General features: G+C 37.8%; 1 protein-coding gene across 20 annotated transcripts in view; it reads left to right on the plus strand.

Moving 5' to 3' along the window:
- The window catches only part of PARD3 (par-3 family cell polarity regulator), a 575,331-nt gene that overhangs the window by 277,150 nt on the left and 280,669 nt on the right, over window positions 1–17,512 (plus strand). For 15 of the 20 annotated variants that reach the window (XM_075997631.1, XM_012765647.3, XM_075997633.1 and 12 more), the window contains exon 5: window positions 8,343–8,474. The exons of the other annotated variants lie outside the window; for them this stretch is intronic. In XM_075997631.1, coding sequence (XP_075853746.1) covers window positions 8,343–8,474 — 132 coding nt within the window. The remainder of the gene's footprint in view (window positions 1–8,342; window positions 8,475–17,512) is intronic. 20 annotated transcript variants of the gene reach the window in all.

Genomic DNA, 17,512 nt, shown 5'->3' on the forward strand with positions numbered 1-17,512 from the left:
GGAGTAACCATGGGCACTTGATTTTTTTTTTTTTAATTTAAGAGACAGGTCTTTGTCACCCAGGCTCGAAAGCAGTGTGTGGTGTGATTATAGCTCACTCACAGCAGCCTCCAACTCCTGGGCTCACGTGATCCTCCCACCTCAGGCTCCCAAGGTGCTGGGATCACAGGCCTGAGCCACTGCACCCGGCCTGGTTGCTCATCTTAATCTCCACAGAGTATTTGTCATAACGTCTTTGGATCCCTGTTCTTTCATACACCAAGAGGTTAAACTGGATGTCCTCTAGCATGTTCCTTCCAGCTTTAAAATTTTGTATCTAAATTTTTTCGTGGTGATCTGCACTATTTAATTGGATTAGGAACAGCTGGGAAATGGGTCTAAACAAGTAGCCTGGATGAGGCTGAGTTTTGCTAAATCTTTCTCTTTGCCTTGGATACCCTGGTCTGTTCCATAAACAGATCTGATGGCTTCAGAGAAATCTGTGTCCTTTTAAAGCTTTTCATTCCTGCATCTCAATGAGAGATTTTGACCAACCCTTTTTGATATTGGCTCCCTTTGTGTTCATACCCTGTTGCAGATCCACACTCCTGGGATTATTTTTCTTGTCTGTTGTGAAGACTGTTAACAGGGTGCTGGCTAGTCAGAGGTCGTGAGTTAAAACTAAAATGTTACGCTTCTGGTTTTGTCAGTTTATCGACCTAAAGGGTTGGATGTGTGACAGGAAACATATCTGCAAATTTAATTGTAGTCCTCAAATGTGTGCTTCTGTGTTAGATTTCTAACATGGAATTTTTCTTTGGCATATTCAGGATTCTGAGTTTCTCACTGAATTAAATGTAATTTTATGATCTGAAAGCTCTTGAGAACATATCATAAAGACTGGAAAAGGTATTATCACATATGGAGAGTGACAGTTCAGTTTTCAGGCCAGAATGAGTTTTAAGAACTGTGGATGGGCGGCGGGTGTGTGTGTGTCTCATGCCTATAATTTCAGCACTTTGGGAGGCTGAGGCAGGAGGATCCCTTGAGGCCAGAAGTTTGAGACCAGCCTGTTCTCAAACATAGTGAGACTCCATCTCTTAAAAAAATTTTTTTAAATTAGCTGGTTGTGGCATGTGCCTGTAGTCCTAGCTACTTGGGAGGCAGAGCCAGAGGATTGCTTGAGCCCAGGCATTCAAGGCTGCAGTCAGTTGTGATTGTACCACTGCACTGAAGCCTGGTGCCAGAGTGAGACCCTTTCTTTAATAAAAAAAAGTATAGATGATAACCTTTATGATTTCAAAGGAAAGAAAAACTAGTAAAATTATTTGTACATGTTAGGAGATTTTAATTTGAGCATTATTATTTTGCTTGGATAAATTATTTCTAATTGTTATTGTTCACTTAAAGTAAAAATGAAAATTAAAATAGACATTTAAAAATAAAATGTCTATTCTTGCAATTCGAGCTAACGAGGTGCTATAATCAATGTCTTACCATTCAGAATCCCTGGATATTAAGGATTTCATGTTTAAATTTATAAAAAGAGTTTCAGTTTAACTAGTGTCTTTTATTGCAGACTCTACTACAGTTTAGTAGACTATAAGCTGTCACTAATGACCTTGACTTAGTAGTTTTGACACCCAAAATGTGTGGGTGTTTGAGGTTCCCCTCTGTCTTGCTGCTGTTCTGTGGGAAAGGTTTATAAACACCCTTTTTTTGTCTTCTCTATACCTCTCATTAATAGTTACTACAAATGTGGGGACAGTGTAATATATCAGTGTGGCAAAATTGCACTTATACCCCATGAATAGATATAAATAAAACATAAATGGTGGGAAAAGAATGTGGGGAAACCTATCATCAAAAATGAAAATGAGACGTACGTCTACACAAATACTATCTCATCACTGTGTACCAGTGTTTATGGTCATTTGAGTCCTGGATACTGGCTTAGGAATTACAGATGATCTAGGAACAAGTTCTTGACCTCATTTCCATTGCATTAGTCATGATAACATAGGAAGTTGGTTACCATGGATTTCAACTATTGCTTTTTAGTCAATTTATTATACTTCAAAATAGCCATGCACCTAGGGTAAGTGATGATGAATACTGTGTTTGGAATAAAATCCCAAGTTTCCTTATTGTTAAAATATGTCTTCATAGGCCATGTGATGGATTTAAACTGATAGCAACTGCCAAACTTTCTACCTTCATTTAGAAGTTGGTTATTGAACCTGATTTTTTTTGTGTGCCAATTTTTCCTTCATTCTCTTCCTCTCCCCTCCAGTCTCATTTACTTTTTAGAGGATTATTTTTGAAGGTCAGAAAAGTACATTGACAGCATTCCTATTTACAGACTATTTTATAGCTGTTGTCTCCTTATAAGCTTGAGCCTTGGCATTGCCTCCAAGATCATGCTCTGGTATAGCCATTGGGAGGCACAGAAGCTAAACTCTGGCCCCAAAGGCAGGAAGGAGTCTGCTACATGAAGTCAACAGTGTGATTACTGATGGTTTTAGCAAGCTTCATGTATTTTTTTTCTAAATTCACCCTAAGCCATAATTACTGATTTCACTCCAGTCTCATAATTCCAGGTTAGATATCCTGAAAATAGTCCCTTTTGTTTTTTGTGTATCATTTCTCAGAGAAATGATTAAGCAGAGAATTGAAATCTCTTTTATTACAAATGCAGAGTTAAAAAATATTGTTACGTTAAAATCTTAACATTGCGTGGGAATATCTGAAACCATGTGATTTGTAGAGTGTGTAAAAATGAAATTTATATGCATTGAGTGTTTTGGATTTCAAAGTATGGCACGATTCCTCATGATTTTTAAAAAGACATTTGGAATTTTTGCACCGAAGCAAAGTGGAAATGGAGTTCGGTTTGCTATGCTAGCATAGAAATGTCTATTACTTCTGTAATGTTCCTGAAACAGTCCTGATTTCTGCAACATAGAGATGTAGGCTTGCCAAGAAATTTGACTATCAGCTAAATAGCTGTTTCTGGTAGATAAAGCCTTGGAGTCACAGCTTAGTATGCCAGGAATAAGCTTCTGTCCCAGGGCCTTGGGTGGGTTCTTTGTGATTTCTTTTTATTGAATTGGGATTGCCTTGAGGGGAGGGGTGAAGAGGAGAGAGGACACTTACTTTCCCAACCCTGGAAGAGATTTACTCCATAACCAGGATACGGTACCAGGAAGCAGCAAGTTAATATGCATTTCCCAGCGTGGATGGCTTTTTGACACCTGATGATGTGGCAGTACATTTAGATGATAAGGAAAATCCCTGATCATGGCAGGAACATCTGGTTTTTTTCCTGGCAAGAAGGCATTTCCCACCCAGCACTAAGCTGAGTGGCTGTTTGGGACAGCCTAAGTGGAGGATTAAAGTTATAATTAAAGAAAAAAAAGTAATTCCTTATGCCATTTTCCTTATATAATCTTTCAGATAAAATACTTTAGTAAATTGTTTTTTGCCATCTGCAAATTTAATAGTCATTAGCATTTTTACATATTGGTACTACTGATAGATTTTTTTTATAAGTCTAAAAAAATAGATTTCTGTTTGGTTTTTGTTTTCTTTTCCCCAGGGAAGAAGCAAAGTTCAAGATTTCTGTTTTTGCTTTGACATTTACCAATGCAGAATGGAGGCGTTAAATTGATTAGGAAATGAAATTGATTTAAAATCACACTCTCCAGTTTATTGAAGCTCTAACTTGTTGCAGAAATATTAATGGCAACATAATTTGATAGCTTGGTTTTCCATTTTGGTTATGAAATATAACTTTTGAAAATATACTTGATTTAAAATTTTTGACTTTTTGTGGTTGTAGTTTAATGTCTAAATGAGTGTACATAGTCTTGCATAAAGACTACCATAATTTAAAAGTATTTGTACTAAAATATTTTCAGATTGAAAGTAGAATGCACTATATGCATTTCAATGGGAAACAGTGAACATCCAAGCATGTATTATGATGTAGAAAATATATTGCCCATTAATGATGTTTATTGATGTATTCATATTATAAATATAGAGTCAGCTTTATAGGACAGACTTGCACTCGATCCAAACTTCAGACAGGATTGTAAAGAACATGGCTGGCATGCTAATAGTACCTGCATGATGCTCTCAGCAAAATAATGTATTTTAAACATTCTTCACTTAAATGATGATTTAAGATTGCTGTAAATCACTGGACTTTTCATACATTATACATGAATTAATATATGAATTCATTGTTGACTTTACCATGAATTAGGAAAGCTGTTCTGTTATGAGGGGTGAATGTCAGTTTTATTTTTCTTATGCATTACCTCTTCAAAGTTGATTCTACAAATATAAAATTATAGGATTCTTCAGGTGCAGTGGAAAAGGACAGACCTTTCGATCTTTAGCCATTATCTCCCTTAATAAGATTATTCTGTGTTCCCTGGCTGGATGAATTACATGCCATAATTGACTTTAATGGAGAAATAACACATTATTTTTCAGATGCAGTTGGAAATAATCACATTTGCCTTGGACTTTGTATGCTGTAGGTGGGACATGAAATTGAAACAGACATGTAACAATGGCATACACCTTTTGGTACAAATCTAAAATACAGTCATATTTCAGTGAAAATACATTTTATTGAAGTTTATCTTGATAGCTCTTTAAAGCAGTCCCTAAAGAGTTTTTAAAACAACTTATCAAAGTGATCTTTTAAAATTCCAGGATTCTGAAATCATGTGAAATACGAAACGTAAAAAAGTATTCAGCCAAAACGTATCCATGTTGGAATAGGCCATTGTGTTAAGTGCTTGGGTCTAAAGTTGAATGGTGATCTCTTCTGTCCAGGCATTTCTGTAATAGTGGAAATAGCAATTTAAAAAATTAACTAAATTATAAGTTAGAACTATAATTAAAGGAAAATTAGAATATAGTGGTAACAAAAAGCATGACATGATTAGTTCTATTGAGAATCAGGGAAGGCAAAGGAAGCCAGAGTGAAAGTGAAGAGATGTGTGTGGTATCACAAATACAATTGTCTGCAAGTTGCCCCAGTCTACCAGTAGGTGTAAAGTGACCCGGCATATGTTTTAGAAGAGTCCTCTGCCTGGAAGTGGTGTAGGACATTGTTAGAGAGGTTAAGCTTGAGCCTAGGTCTAGTTAGAAGGCTGCTGTTACTGTTCAGGGGGGAGACAAGTTGATCCTGAACTAGGGTTATCGCCAAGGAGTGGCATCTTGGCCAAAAAAACCCTCCCCGAAACAAAAAACCTTGGATCAAAAAGACCTAGCTATTGTGGGGATTAGAGAAGAGAGGGAAGAGGTAAAGGTGGATTTTGAATATGCTTGTCCGTAGTCCATGAGTTGATATAGGAGGTGAGTTTTGAGGTATCTTTGGGACTTCTTGTTGGTAAAAGGTGAAAAATTTATTCGTTTTGAAGAGAAACCAGAGTATTAGGGACTTCTTATTGGAATTTTAGATCATAAATTCAGGAAAACGTTTAGGGCTGCTGACCTGTGCCTAGAAGTTGTCAGAGTGGTAGAACGTTTTGAAATTGTGCACTTTCTGAGCTTACTAGTGTCAAGAGAGACAGTAGTAAGCAGTCCACAGATAGAACCAATGAGACCATTTATGGGAAGTGGAGCACTGACAGAGATTCAGAAGGAGCACAAAAGTTCCAGTAGCATACTGGATTCTAGACACAAAGGGAGAATTTTGTGGTGTCTGATCGCTTCATTTTAAAGGTAAATTTTTTTTTCCAAGCGATATTTTGTCAACTATGCAAACACCCAGTTCCTAGTCAACTTTTCATCTAACAGTTTTGGTTTAGAATCCATTGATTATCATTGCCTGAATTATTTCATGAGGAGTTGAAAGTGCTGATGGTTCTAATTCTATTGCTTATTCTACTTCCATTTGTTAATCTTCTGAAAAGACGAGCTTCCTCATCCTCTGGCGCTGTCGGTTTCTCTGAAATACAATTTCTACTAAGAAAATGGTAGATGTTTAATTCTTAATATTTTCCATTTAATTATTCATTTTCTAAGTAGGAAGTTGGTGTAATAATAACCTCAGATGGTGGAAAATGTACATAAAGGCCAGGTGAGGACACAAAGAATCAGTCATCTGCAGGTCAGGGAGAGAAGCCTTTGGAGAAACGAGGCATACTGACTCCTTGATCGCAGGCTTGTATCCTCTGAAACTGTGAAAAATTTTGATTATTTAAGCCCCCCACACCCCAAAAAAGCCAGGTACCTACCTATGACAGCCTTGAGATCTGTGATGTAAAAATGGTACTCAAGGTTCGCCACGCTTTCCATCCTTCTTCTGTTTGTAGGTATTTAAGTTTCTATCACTAATAACTTTATCTACCCTTTATGACTTATTTTAATTTCTTGTCAGGGTATTTGTGGACTGCCCCTTTCCTTTTTTTCAGGGTTTTCAGCTGAGGTTGAGTATTTTGACCTTTGGTTTCTTCGTTTGCTCTGTTTTCCTTCAACTTTGTCCATGTCTCCTCCTCACCATTTCCCTGTTCTTAGGAGCAAGTCCAACCCCTGATCCCTGGGTGTGGAACAGTGTCATCCTTCCTACCACCATTGTTCTTGCACCTGTGGTATGCGCCATGACAGCATTCTCTAGATGCAACAACCAGACATGTATGCTTTTTTAAATAAAAAATACTTGTTGCTAAAGTTTAATCCTGTGACTACATTTTAAAGGATTATTTTTATTTTTTATTTTTTTGCAGGTTAACTCTTGGAAGTTTATAACGTTTCATTTCAACATTTATATTGTCTTATATATGTCTGTAGGTTTTTTTTTTTATTTCCCTATGTGACAATCTTGACATAGATCCAAGACTGTTAATTCATTTTTAAGTTTTATTCCCTGATGGAACTCAGAAAGGAAAAGAGACATTAAATAGTATCCTGGTCTACAACAGAGGTCTATACAATGCAAACCTATTATGGTGCACTCGTTTGTTTCTGCATTTATATTTGGTGCTCATATAGTTTAAAAAATGAATAAGAATCAGTCAGTCATGTATATAATATTTACAGCCAGACTACTCTTAACAGAGTTACTAAGAGGAATATTTCGTTCTCTTAATTTGGCATGCTGATTGCTGATTTAAGTGGGTCGAACTGGAGGTGACATTTTTATTTTGTTCTTGGTAGGAGATGATTTAGATTTAGTCATTGAACTAAAAAGTTTGATTTTCCTACTTTAGCCTTCTCATTTCTTTTCAGAATACTGAAATTAAATTTTATAGCTCAAAAGCCCAAGCAAGTTGTTATAATTTGTTATTAGAAAGAAACATCCAGTAGCATTTGGTTGTTTTGGGGGAGTATTAGAAACTTAGTTAGTTGATTAATATATGTATTTTTTGAGACAGGGTCTCACTCTGTCACCCAGACTGGAGTGCAGTGGCATCATCATAGCTCCACTGCAACCTCAAACTCCTGGGTTCAAGCAGTCCTGCCTCAGCCTCCTGAGTAGCTGGGACTGCAGGCACGTGCCGCCACACCCAGCTAATTTTTTTAATTGTTTGGAAAGACAGGTCTCACTGTGTCGTCCATGATGGTCTCAAATTCCTGGCTCTAAGTGATCCTCCTGCCTTGGCCTTCCAAAGTTCTAGGCTTAGGTGTGAGGCAAGGTGTGAGCCACCTTGGCAGACCTACTTGATACATATTTATTTATGTAAAGACATCACTTGTCATAACCATGTCAAAGTGAACAATTGTATGTGTATATTATGTACCACATATTTTGATGTGCCATTTTTTCTTGATATTTGAATTAAAGCTGACTACCAGCTTGTCAAGTAACATGACAACCCAGAAAATCCTAAGTCTCTCAAGCAAAGTCACAAATCTACAAGGATCCAAAGAAGGAGCAAGTTCATCAGTTCCTTATTTTCAACATGCTTAGTGAATTAAAGAAGATACCTTACAATATAATAATGAGATTGGAAAGAAGAAGAAAAGCGAAAATGCCCTGAATGAGAGATATAGTTAAAGTCTTGTACAGAAGTATTTTTCACCTTTTGGTGCATATACTTGGCGTGGGGGATGGATTTGGACAGGAGACAAAGTATGGTGTTTTTTTTTTTATTGTGTATGCATACATGTGTGGCAACTTTCCTGCCAAAAGTTGTTAGACTTCCTTGTCTTTGGCACATGACTGTAATTCTGAGGTCTCATCTAGGTGGAATGTCCTCACTCAGCTGTTTTGTTGTAGGCTTGGAAAAGTATTTTAAATATGTGGAATCATTTTTCTGCTACTTTTGAAAAGCCAGGTGCATCATTCATTTGCAAGGTCCAATTTTTTACAAGACACCTTTTTGTTTCTTTTCAAATAGAAAGATGAAAACTACAGAAGCCTCCCACGGGATACTAGTAACTGGTCTAACCAATTTCAGAGAGACAATGCTCGCTCGTCTCTGAGTGCCAGTCACCCAATGGTGGACAAGTGGCTCGAGAAACAAGAACAGGTAACATACGTGAATTGTTATACGTGTGTCCTTGGTGTAGCATCCTTCCCCATACCCCAGAAAATGTCTCTCCCATCACAATGATGATGAAAAGTAAATTATTCTAACAAACTTTAGTTAAGTATGGCTGTATGTCATAGTTCTTATAACATTAATGCAGAATATTCCTTGATCAGAAATTTCTTATAAGCAGTAATATTTGCAGTAGATTCTAAATTATCATGACGTTGGAGTTTGTAGCATTGCAAAGGCGTTTGCAAAGGTGTTGGTGGTGAATAATGCTATTTAGTAGATGTTCCAGGCTCTTCTCTTCCTCGATAGACAGTACATCAAAGCATCTGAAGAGGCAAATTAAAACTTTCCATTACACCTGACTTTACTTTATGAGAGAAATACATCGTCTGCTGTTGTTGCAGCACTTAGATGACGGCATTTTGTCAGCTTTGGGCACTTATCCCTTCCTAAATGTCAAGGACCTGTTTTAGGTTTATAAGTTTTTAGAGTTGACTAGTTCACTCTGCAGGGCGGCCACCTACAATCTGTGAAATCAGAGTTGTTTACCACTCAATGGAAATAATTGCTTCCTGTCTTGGGAAGAACGACTATTTACAAAGTTTTTAGAGACGCCCTCGCTTCATGTGAAGACTAAGAATTTATCCAGTAAGTTGATTCTTTGGTGTTAGTTTTTTTTTTTAGCATCTTTATTGTTTATTATTTAGTCATAGTGGTGTGTTTATTTTTTTTGTTTTTTAGGGGTTTTTTTGGTAGGGGGAATCCCAGTGTTTTCTTTGTCATTTTAATTGCCCCCCAACCCCCCCAGGTTAGTAAGGAGTGATTGACAAAAGTTGTATATATTTAAGGTGTACAACATGGTGTTTTGATATATGTATAATTGTGAAATGATTACCATAATCAAAATAATGTATCCATCATCTCACATAGATACCCTTTTTTTTTGTTGTGAGGATACTTGAGATCTCTCCTAGCAAATTTCAAGTATATGATATATTATCATTAACTCTATTCACCATGCCGTACACTAGATCTCCAGAATTGATTCATTTTATAACAAAGTTTATGTATTTTTTAAAATTCAGAATCTACATGTTTAAGGTAACTGAAGGTTTCCCCTTTGACTAACATCACTCCTTTTCTACCACTCCACAGCTCCTGATAACCAGCATTCTACTCTCAGTATGGGTGCAATTTATTTTTTTTTTAAGATTACACATATGAAATCATGTAACGTTTGTCCTTCTGTGTGTGGCTTATTTTACTTAGCATAATGTCCTTTAGGTTCATCCATGTTGTTGCAAATGTCAGGATTTCATTCTTTTATAAGGCCTTTTATAAGGAATGTGTATATATACACTTTCCATTGTATATATAGACACCACATTTTTTGTTATCCATTCATCTGTTGTTAGACACTTAGGTTGTTTTCATATCTTGGCTTTTGTGAATAATATTTCCATGTACATTGGACAGCAAATATGTCTTCAAGATAGTCATTTTATTTTATCTGTATATATACCCAGAAGTGGAATTGCAGGATCACATGGTAGTTGTATTTTTTAGTTTTTGCAGAAACCCCATGCTGTTTTCCATAGAGGTTGTACTAATTTACATTCCCACCAGCAGTGTACAAGCTTGCCTCTGCTCCACATCTTCCTCACTAACACTTATTTTTGACTTTTTGATCATAGCCATCCTAGCAGTGTCAGCCTATAAACATCTTCCCTGGCATAAGTTTTTAAAAAAATGACGATCCATTCACTAAATTTGACATGAATGAGACTGTATATGCAGAAGAGTAGAAGCAGGAGAAGTAATTAGACTGAAATGTACTTAGCAGGATAAGAACAACAAAAGCAAAATAAAACCCACTTTAAAATTTCTGCTAGAAGTAAGCACCATTGTCTGGGGAGAGAATGGGTAATAGGTTATGCTTTATATACTAGAAATCCTTCCCAACTATTCTCATTTAACTGTGGATTTGTTGTATTAACTATTCCCTGAGAGTTGTCTGACTTTAACGGCCTGATGTTTCTTCTGAGGTTTTTTATTTTTTTTCCTCTTTAGTTTTTGCCATTACAAAACATAATAAAAGAGGATTGCATCACACAGATAAAAGAATGTTTTGTATAGTTTTAAAAAAAAAAAGATCAACCCTCTGCCCTGTCTATTTGGGAACACCAGGGTCGAACTGATGGCTGTCATCTTCCTTTTGTTATGCTTTCTGGACTCCAGAGGTCAATAGAGTTCTAGATTTCATGTGCTTCCAGTGAATTTGTTTTTGCTCTATTTCCTCCTAGAGTGCTTGTTTCTCATTATCTGTTTCTGAAGGCAATTATGACCATGCCAGCTTTGCCGATGGGGAATGAACAGCAAGAATGAAAAGGACACAAGCGAGGTTATAGTGCAGAGTCAGCAGGCACCCCTGGAAGCGGAGGGTGTCTGACTCTTTGGGTGAGATGGATCGTACACAAGGGGATAGTGAAACTTCTTTCTTGCTGTTAGCATATCGGTTAGTTTTATTCTTATAACCTAAGGTAGGTGACAGATCTTACAACTCTACCAGGAAGCGCGATGTGATTTCCAGAAAGAGTAGTCTTGCTTTTCAGGCATTAATTCACCTTGCTCAGAATACCACTGAGTCCTGCATTGAGTTCATGCCATAAGGTAGGGGACTGTGTACCTTTCCAAAAGTGTTCTTTTCTGATGTCAATCTTGGGACTTCCTTTTTCTGAGAGGCCTCAGAGCACAGGGCTTTGAAAACTAAATGATCCGTCATTATGTTGCTTTGAAAAAGTTTTCATGCTTCTGCAATTTTGACTCTGGACCCAAGAAATGAAAAAAGCAACAAAACCTTTAGTTTTGATGTGTGACAGTGTTTTAAGGAGTTTGAATTCCTTTTAACCATAACCATTTCCCTGATTCGGTATACACTATAATTTAATATTGGCAGATAATAGATCATAAGCTGGCTTTGTTCTTATATCCCCACATTTTATTGCAACTAATAAATTCTATAAAAAAGGCAGTGGGAGCTTTACTATACATGATCGGAAGAAATTTAGAACCAGAAAGTAGAGAGACCTTAAGGAAAATATAAGCTAATTGGGAGCCTGCCATTTTCACTACCTTCCTTGGCGAGCAGGCCTGAACCCAATTAGCAGGAACAGCGAGGAGGTACCAGGAACATTCTGGCTGCCACTAAAGCTGTTATCGGGGAATGACTGCCCTGACCTTTAGAGAAAAATCTATGTGTTAGGGCTCTTTCCATCAAGAAAAACTTCATCTAATTGGCAGATTATACTAAAGGAGACAAACTGGGAGGAAAAGTATTTTAAATGTGTATTGATGACGACATAATTCCAGTGTGATATAGAACATGCTGTCCTCTTGGCAGGGGAAAAGGAATCCACCATCCCATGTCAAGTCTCAAATCTCAAAGCCACGAGTTTGAGGAGCAATGACAATACCTTTTTTCCCTTCTTTTTTTTATACCTTTGTCACTTTCTCCAGGTTTGACGCTTTCACTCTATACTTTTAAAAATATTTACTCATTATACATAATGTTCACACGATCCACAATCCTTGTGTTCCTAAATTATTGGAGAGGAAGTTTCTGTGAGTTTATTTTTTGTTTTCATCATAATTTGATAGAGATCAAATTCTTGAAGATCTAGGGCAAAAGTAAATGTTAAAATTAGTGCCGAAATATTTTTAAGCCTATCCAGGTTATTATATGGGGGCAATTTTATAAGAAAGTGTTCCCCTCCTGGCCAGGCAGTAAGTGATCGTGGTACTAGGTCTTGCCTTGGGTGTTAATGCAGGTGGGCGAATGTCTGGGAAGATCAGGCCATGACTTCTGTTTCCTGGCTCATCACAGTTGATTTTTATACTTACCGCCGTTCCTTTTTCAAGTGCTTACTAGCCTTTTCTTTTAAGAAAAATAAATAAATAAATTGTCATTTTGCTCAGACCTAGAACTATCCAGATGACAAAAAGAAGTTAGTGTCCAGAGTATGAAATGGCCATACTTTCTTAATTACCAAATTAGCTTTTTTTTTTTTTTTTTTTTTTTTTTGGAGACAGAGTCTCGCTTTGTTGTCCAGGCTAGAGTGAGTGCCGTGGCGTCAGCCTAGCTCACAGCAACCTCAAACTCCTGGGCTCAAGCAATCCTCCTGCCTCAGCCTCCTGAGTAGCTGGGACTACAGGCATGCGCCACCATGCCCGGCTAATTTTTTCTATATATATTAGTTGGCCAATTAATTTCTTTCTATTTATAGTAGAGACGGGGTCTTGCTCTTGCTCAGGCTGGTTTTGAACTCCTGACCTTGAGCAATCCGCCCGCCTCGGCCTCCGAAGAGCTAGGATTACAGGCGTGAGCCACCGCGCCCGGCCTTAATTACCAAATTAGAAAATGGCTTATTTAGAAATCTGGTTACAGCAGCTGCAGACCGGTCCTTAAGATGACTGAATGGTCACACCATTAAACTGTGGAAGAGGTTAGAAATTCTAATGTAGGAGCAGACCAGGCTTCATGGTATCTGTTGTGGTTAATGGGACAAAAGGTTAGCTTCTGATGCTGCCAAACAGTAATTGAAATGTGGTTTACTTTTTGTTTTCTCTTTAGCTCGTAGGCATGGAGGATCCAAATGACTGTTCTGATTATCTGGTCACAAATCATCTATGCCCTCTCCCCTTCTACCAAATTCTAAAATTGTATGGTTATCTATTAAAAGGTAGGGGATTTATTAATATTATTTCCTAATTGACAAACCTTCACAAAATTTGTGCAGAAGCAACATAGTTGTGTTTATTTTTCATGACACCAAATGTGGAAAGTAAAAACATCAGGGTTGTTTTAAAATTAAATTTGGTTTTCATTATAAAATGCCAGAGATTTTATTTTATAACAGAAATCTGTCGTGTTCACAATAACACCCATAATAAAATCAAAACAACCTTTTGAGAGGGTTGTCTTGTCACCTGGATAGATGAATGCCAACAGCAGAGTATTTTGTTGTGCTTTGATAACAGAATGACTGCTGTTGAAATACATGTGTTCAGATTCTTTGTTTTAAAATATAATGATTAAAACATTCTATATGTGACTTTTATTATTTTCCATGAGCCCTACATATTTACTACTTTTATTATCAAAGAACTGTGGGCTAGAAACGACATCAGTGGAAGAACAGGACTAGAGTACGGGACCCCGTTAGACAGTCTTCTAAGAAGGACGTGCTTATTTCCTGCAGAGCCTTCAGGCACATGCAGGGTCACTTTGGACTTGAGAGTGCCAAGAAGCATTTCATCCTTGCATGTGTTTACTGACAACACACTGAGATTGGGAAGTGGGTATTAGGATTAGAAACCTGCCCCTCAGTAGAGTGGGCCCTTTCTTCTCACCCTTCGACTCACTAGTCGTGTGGCCAAATCCAAGATATATAAACTATGTAAACTTCATTTTCACCATATACAAAATAGGGAAAACAATACCCATTTTGCAGATTGTGGCTTTGTGTGCTGAGACAAAGTGATGCAGCTCACATTCAAATGCAGGCCTGGTTTCCATGTGCCGTAGAAACTCCTAAGGTGCCGATTTCCTTCCCATCTTTTATTTTACGTAAGAATAGGTTTAGTGGTTACCTCTCTACAACCCCTTCTTGTATTGAGCAACAGATTTTATTTTCTTAAATATTATTTTATCTTTGGCATATTGGAAGTACCATTTGGTACACTGGGCTGGTTTGTTTCCTTCCCTGGTGTGTTTCTCATGCCTTCTTCATCCTTTCCGAATTGGTTCTTCTGTGGCATCTTATCAGAATTAGAATAAAATTTAATCTTTTAAAATCATCTCTGGTTATTTTCTGAAGAACGTAATCTGACACCAAAATGACATTAGTGTTAATCTCTGCGTCTGTGTCCATTTTTCATAGTCCCTTCTGTTTTTGGCAAGCATGCCTGCTTTTAATAAGATTACACGTAGGGATGCCATTTAAGAATACTAAGTGTCTTACGAAGGCTTCTGCTCAGCCACTCGCTAAGCGTCTGCATCTCTTCATGATGTGGAGTTGGGGGGAGCAGTGTCACTCACTTGCTTTTGGGGCTGGGTTGAGCAGTTGGAGGGGAACTCATCAGTTTGTCCTTTTTCTTTATGACTGTCCGTATTTATTGCTGCTTTGGCCTATGGAGCTAAAAGCCTGCAAAGCAGCAGGGAAGCAAGTCAGAAATTGCATGGAGTGAAAAAATCGTTGGTGGTGTGTGGATTAACCTTCATGGGGAATCCGTTAGTAGCTGATGATTCCACTGCCTGTGAATAGTGCGGCTAGAACTAGACGTTTAGAGCTTGCACTACGCATAAAGATACGTTTTCATTTTTAGCTTTAACCCCCAGGTGCCTTTTCATATTTTTCATCGCAGGCAGTCTTGAAGATTTTTGTTGTGAGCTCTGCGATTAAATATGGTGATAAAAAGAATACACACTTTATACTATCACTCCCTTTATTCTGACCCGTCTGTATGTCGTTCGCTTTTGAAATTTTGTTCTTTATTTCTGTGTTCCGTGAGCAGTGCTACTGCTATTCTTAAAAAAAAAAAAAAAATACTGGTTAGGAAATGGCATTAACATTCTCAGCCTACAGTATGTTGTTTTCACTACCTGTTTCCTGTAGCCTGCCTGGAGAAATCGAATCATTCAAAAGCCATTTTTAACTTTGGGATTTTATGATCTAGGTATGTATACTTTATCAGTCCTGTACAGGCCTTTTGTAGTTAGCTTTAACATGGCTTTGAAATGGCCCTGAACAGTTTTCGTTTTAAGTGTTAAAACATTTTGCCCAATGGTTTTATGTTCCTATGTGCCTTATAATATTTTCATGGGTTCTATATATATCTATGAGCCATTTTTTCTTTCATTCTTTTTTCCTTTTTCTTCCACAGTTTTTTAATGGCTGCAGAAATTATAAAGAAATTAAAGTATGGTATTGGGATAGGGTTTGGTGAGCTTTTGGGTTTCATATCATATATTAATATTGTTTATCTGCTTTACCTTAAGCACCAATCATTTTTGAAATGCTTTTAGTTTTAGTCCATCAAACTTCCCAAGGTTGGGAGACTGAACATTTTTTTTTCTTTTTCTGCAAGTACTATCTTCTCCCAGTTGTCAGATGGAATTGTGATCTTGGTATCTATTAGAATTAAGGTAAATCCTTTGAGAAGCATAATGTCTTGTCTACCTTTCATAAGCCCTTGAATTCTCTGAAGTGACTCATTAACCAGCCGACTTGCGACTTAGCTTTTTCTTCCATTGAGAGAGTGGGTGCATGGTGTGGAAGTTGGAAATTCCCTGCCATGTGGGAGCTCATGCTGCCCTTCCTCGCTTGAGGGAGAGGCTTGTCTGACCTCTCAGATGCCACAGTCTTCACTTCTGGCTTGTCCGTATGCCTTCCCAGTCTTGGGACGTTGTTCTTGCTTTAGACTCCTTTCAACCCAGTCCCGAATGTCTCCATGTCTCTCCCAGCCAGGTCTCTTGAAGCAGCAAGTGTATGCTGAACTAATCCAGCCCTGTCCCACAATCCTTTGTCCCAGGTTGGCCTCAGCCTTGCTTATGCTCCCTCCCAATATACAGACTGATTCAGTTCCTCCTTATGTTTTGTGTAAATGGTCACATGGCTTCTCGGGGCACCTTTCCCCCCTCCCAACATTTGATGTCCGGTGACATCCCTGTCTTATGTCACTGTCTGTTTGCTCACTCTCTTTTTCTTTATGGCATTTATGAACCTGAATTTGTTTTTGTTTCACTGCCCTAACATGGTCCAGGCATCATCTTGTTTACTGTTTGTACCATGTTTCCCCGAAAATAAGACAGGTTCTTATATTTATTTTTCCTCAAGAAGACACTCTAGGGCTTATTTTCAGGGGATGTGTTATTATTATTTTTTTTAAGTACAGTACAACAATCTACATTTATTCAAATATAGTTAAGTCGTCATCTTCTGGAACATCATCATAACTCTCCAAACCCCAAATTCCATCCTGAATATCTTCCGACTCTATTTCCTTTAGAACCATTGGCCCCAATCTCTAATGTCGAGCAATAGAGCTCTCATTGGGCATATGAGAAGGGCTGCTCTTTGTCTTTACTGCTCTGCGAAATGCATGGGTTGTGCAGATGTGCTGCGTAGCCACGCCCATCACTAGGTCTTATTTTTGGGGTAGGGCTTCTATTGCGCAAATGCTTAGAAATCCTGCTAGGCCTTATTTTATGGGTAGGTCTTATTTTCAGGGAAACACGGTACCTCCTAGTAAGCCCTCATGTAATTTTGGCTGAATAAGTGTTCGAATACATCATAAGAAAACAGTCCATAATGTCCTCATTTTTTTCTGATGCCATGTATTATGGGTGGCCTTGTCAGGGGAATTAAATTGACCATTTAATAATGCCATATGTAAGATTGTGATTTTTTATTAATTATGAGCTAAAAACTGCAGATTATAGGTCAGTCAGTGAAAAAGTGAAGACATTTGTAGTCTCATTTATACAGCCATAGTATTATATCACTGATGTTTGATGACATCATTGCTTGTCACTTAGCATCTGCATATGGTAAAGAGACTGAAAAATGATTGCAAATTGGAGGACCAAAAAATGGGAGAGGGGGTAATGTCTGTTCTTTGAAGGTGTAATGCAATATTTCTGTTTGGAAAAACTTGGTGATATGATGGCCAGCACAGCCTTTCTTATTTATCAGTTTAATCACTTGGGAACTTTCTTCGAGAAGGTCTTGTAATTGAAGATGGATCCAGGGGTTAAAAGATGGGTCCTGTCAGTGTAATACTGCCAGTTGGTCACAGGAGCCCTGGAAAAGCCACCTGAGTCCTCAAAGGCTGTGTACGAAAGGTGAGGGGAGAAGAGGGTAATAGCTGCTCCCACCTGTTTAAGTCAGGCTTTTTGGAACATGGGAAAAAAAGGCCAAAAAAGTGTTGTTTTAGGCCCAAGATAGTTGTCCAATCTGTTAGCTCTA

Source organism: Microcebus murinus, chromosome 25 (assembly GCF_040939455.1).
Source record: "Microcebus murinus isolate Inina chromosome 25, M.murinus_Inina_mat1.0, whole genome shotgun sequence".
In the NCBI taxonomy this organism is placed as follows: Eukaryota; Metazoa; Chordata; class Mammalia; order Primates; family Cheirogaleidae; genus Microcebus; species Microcebus murinus.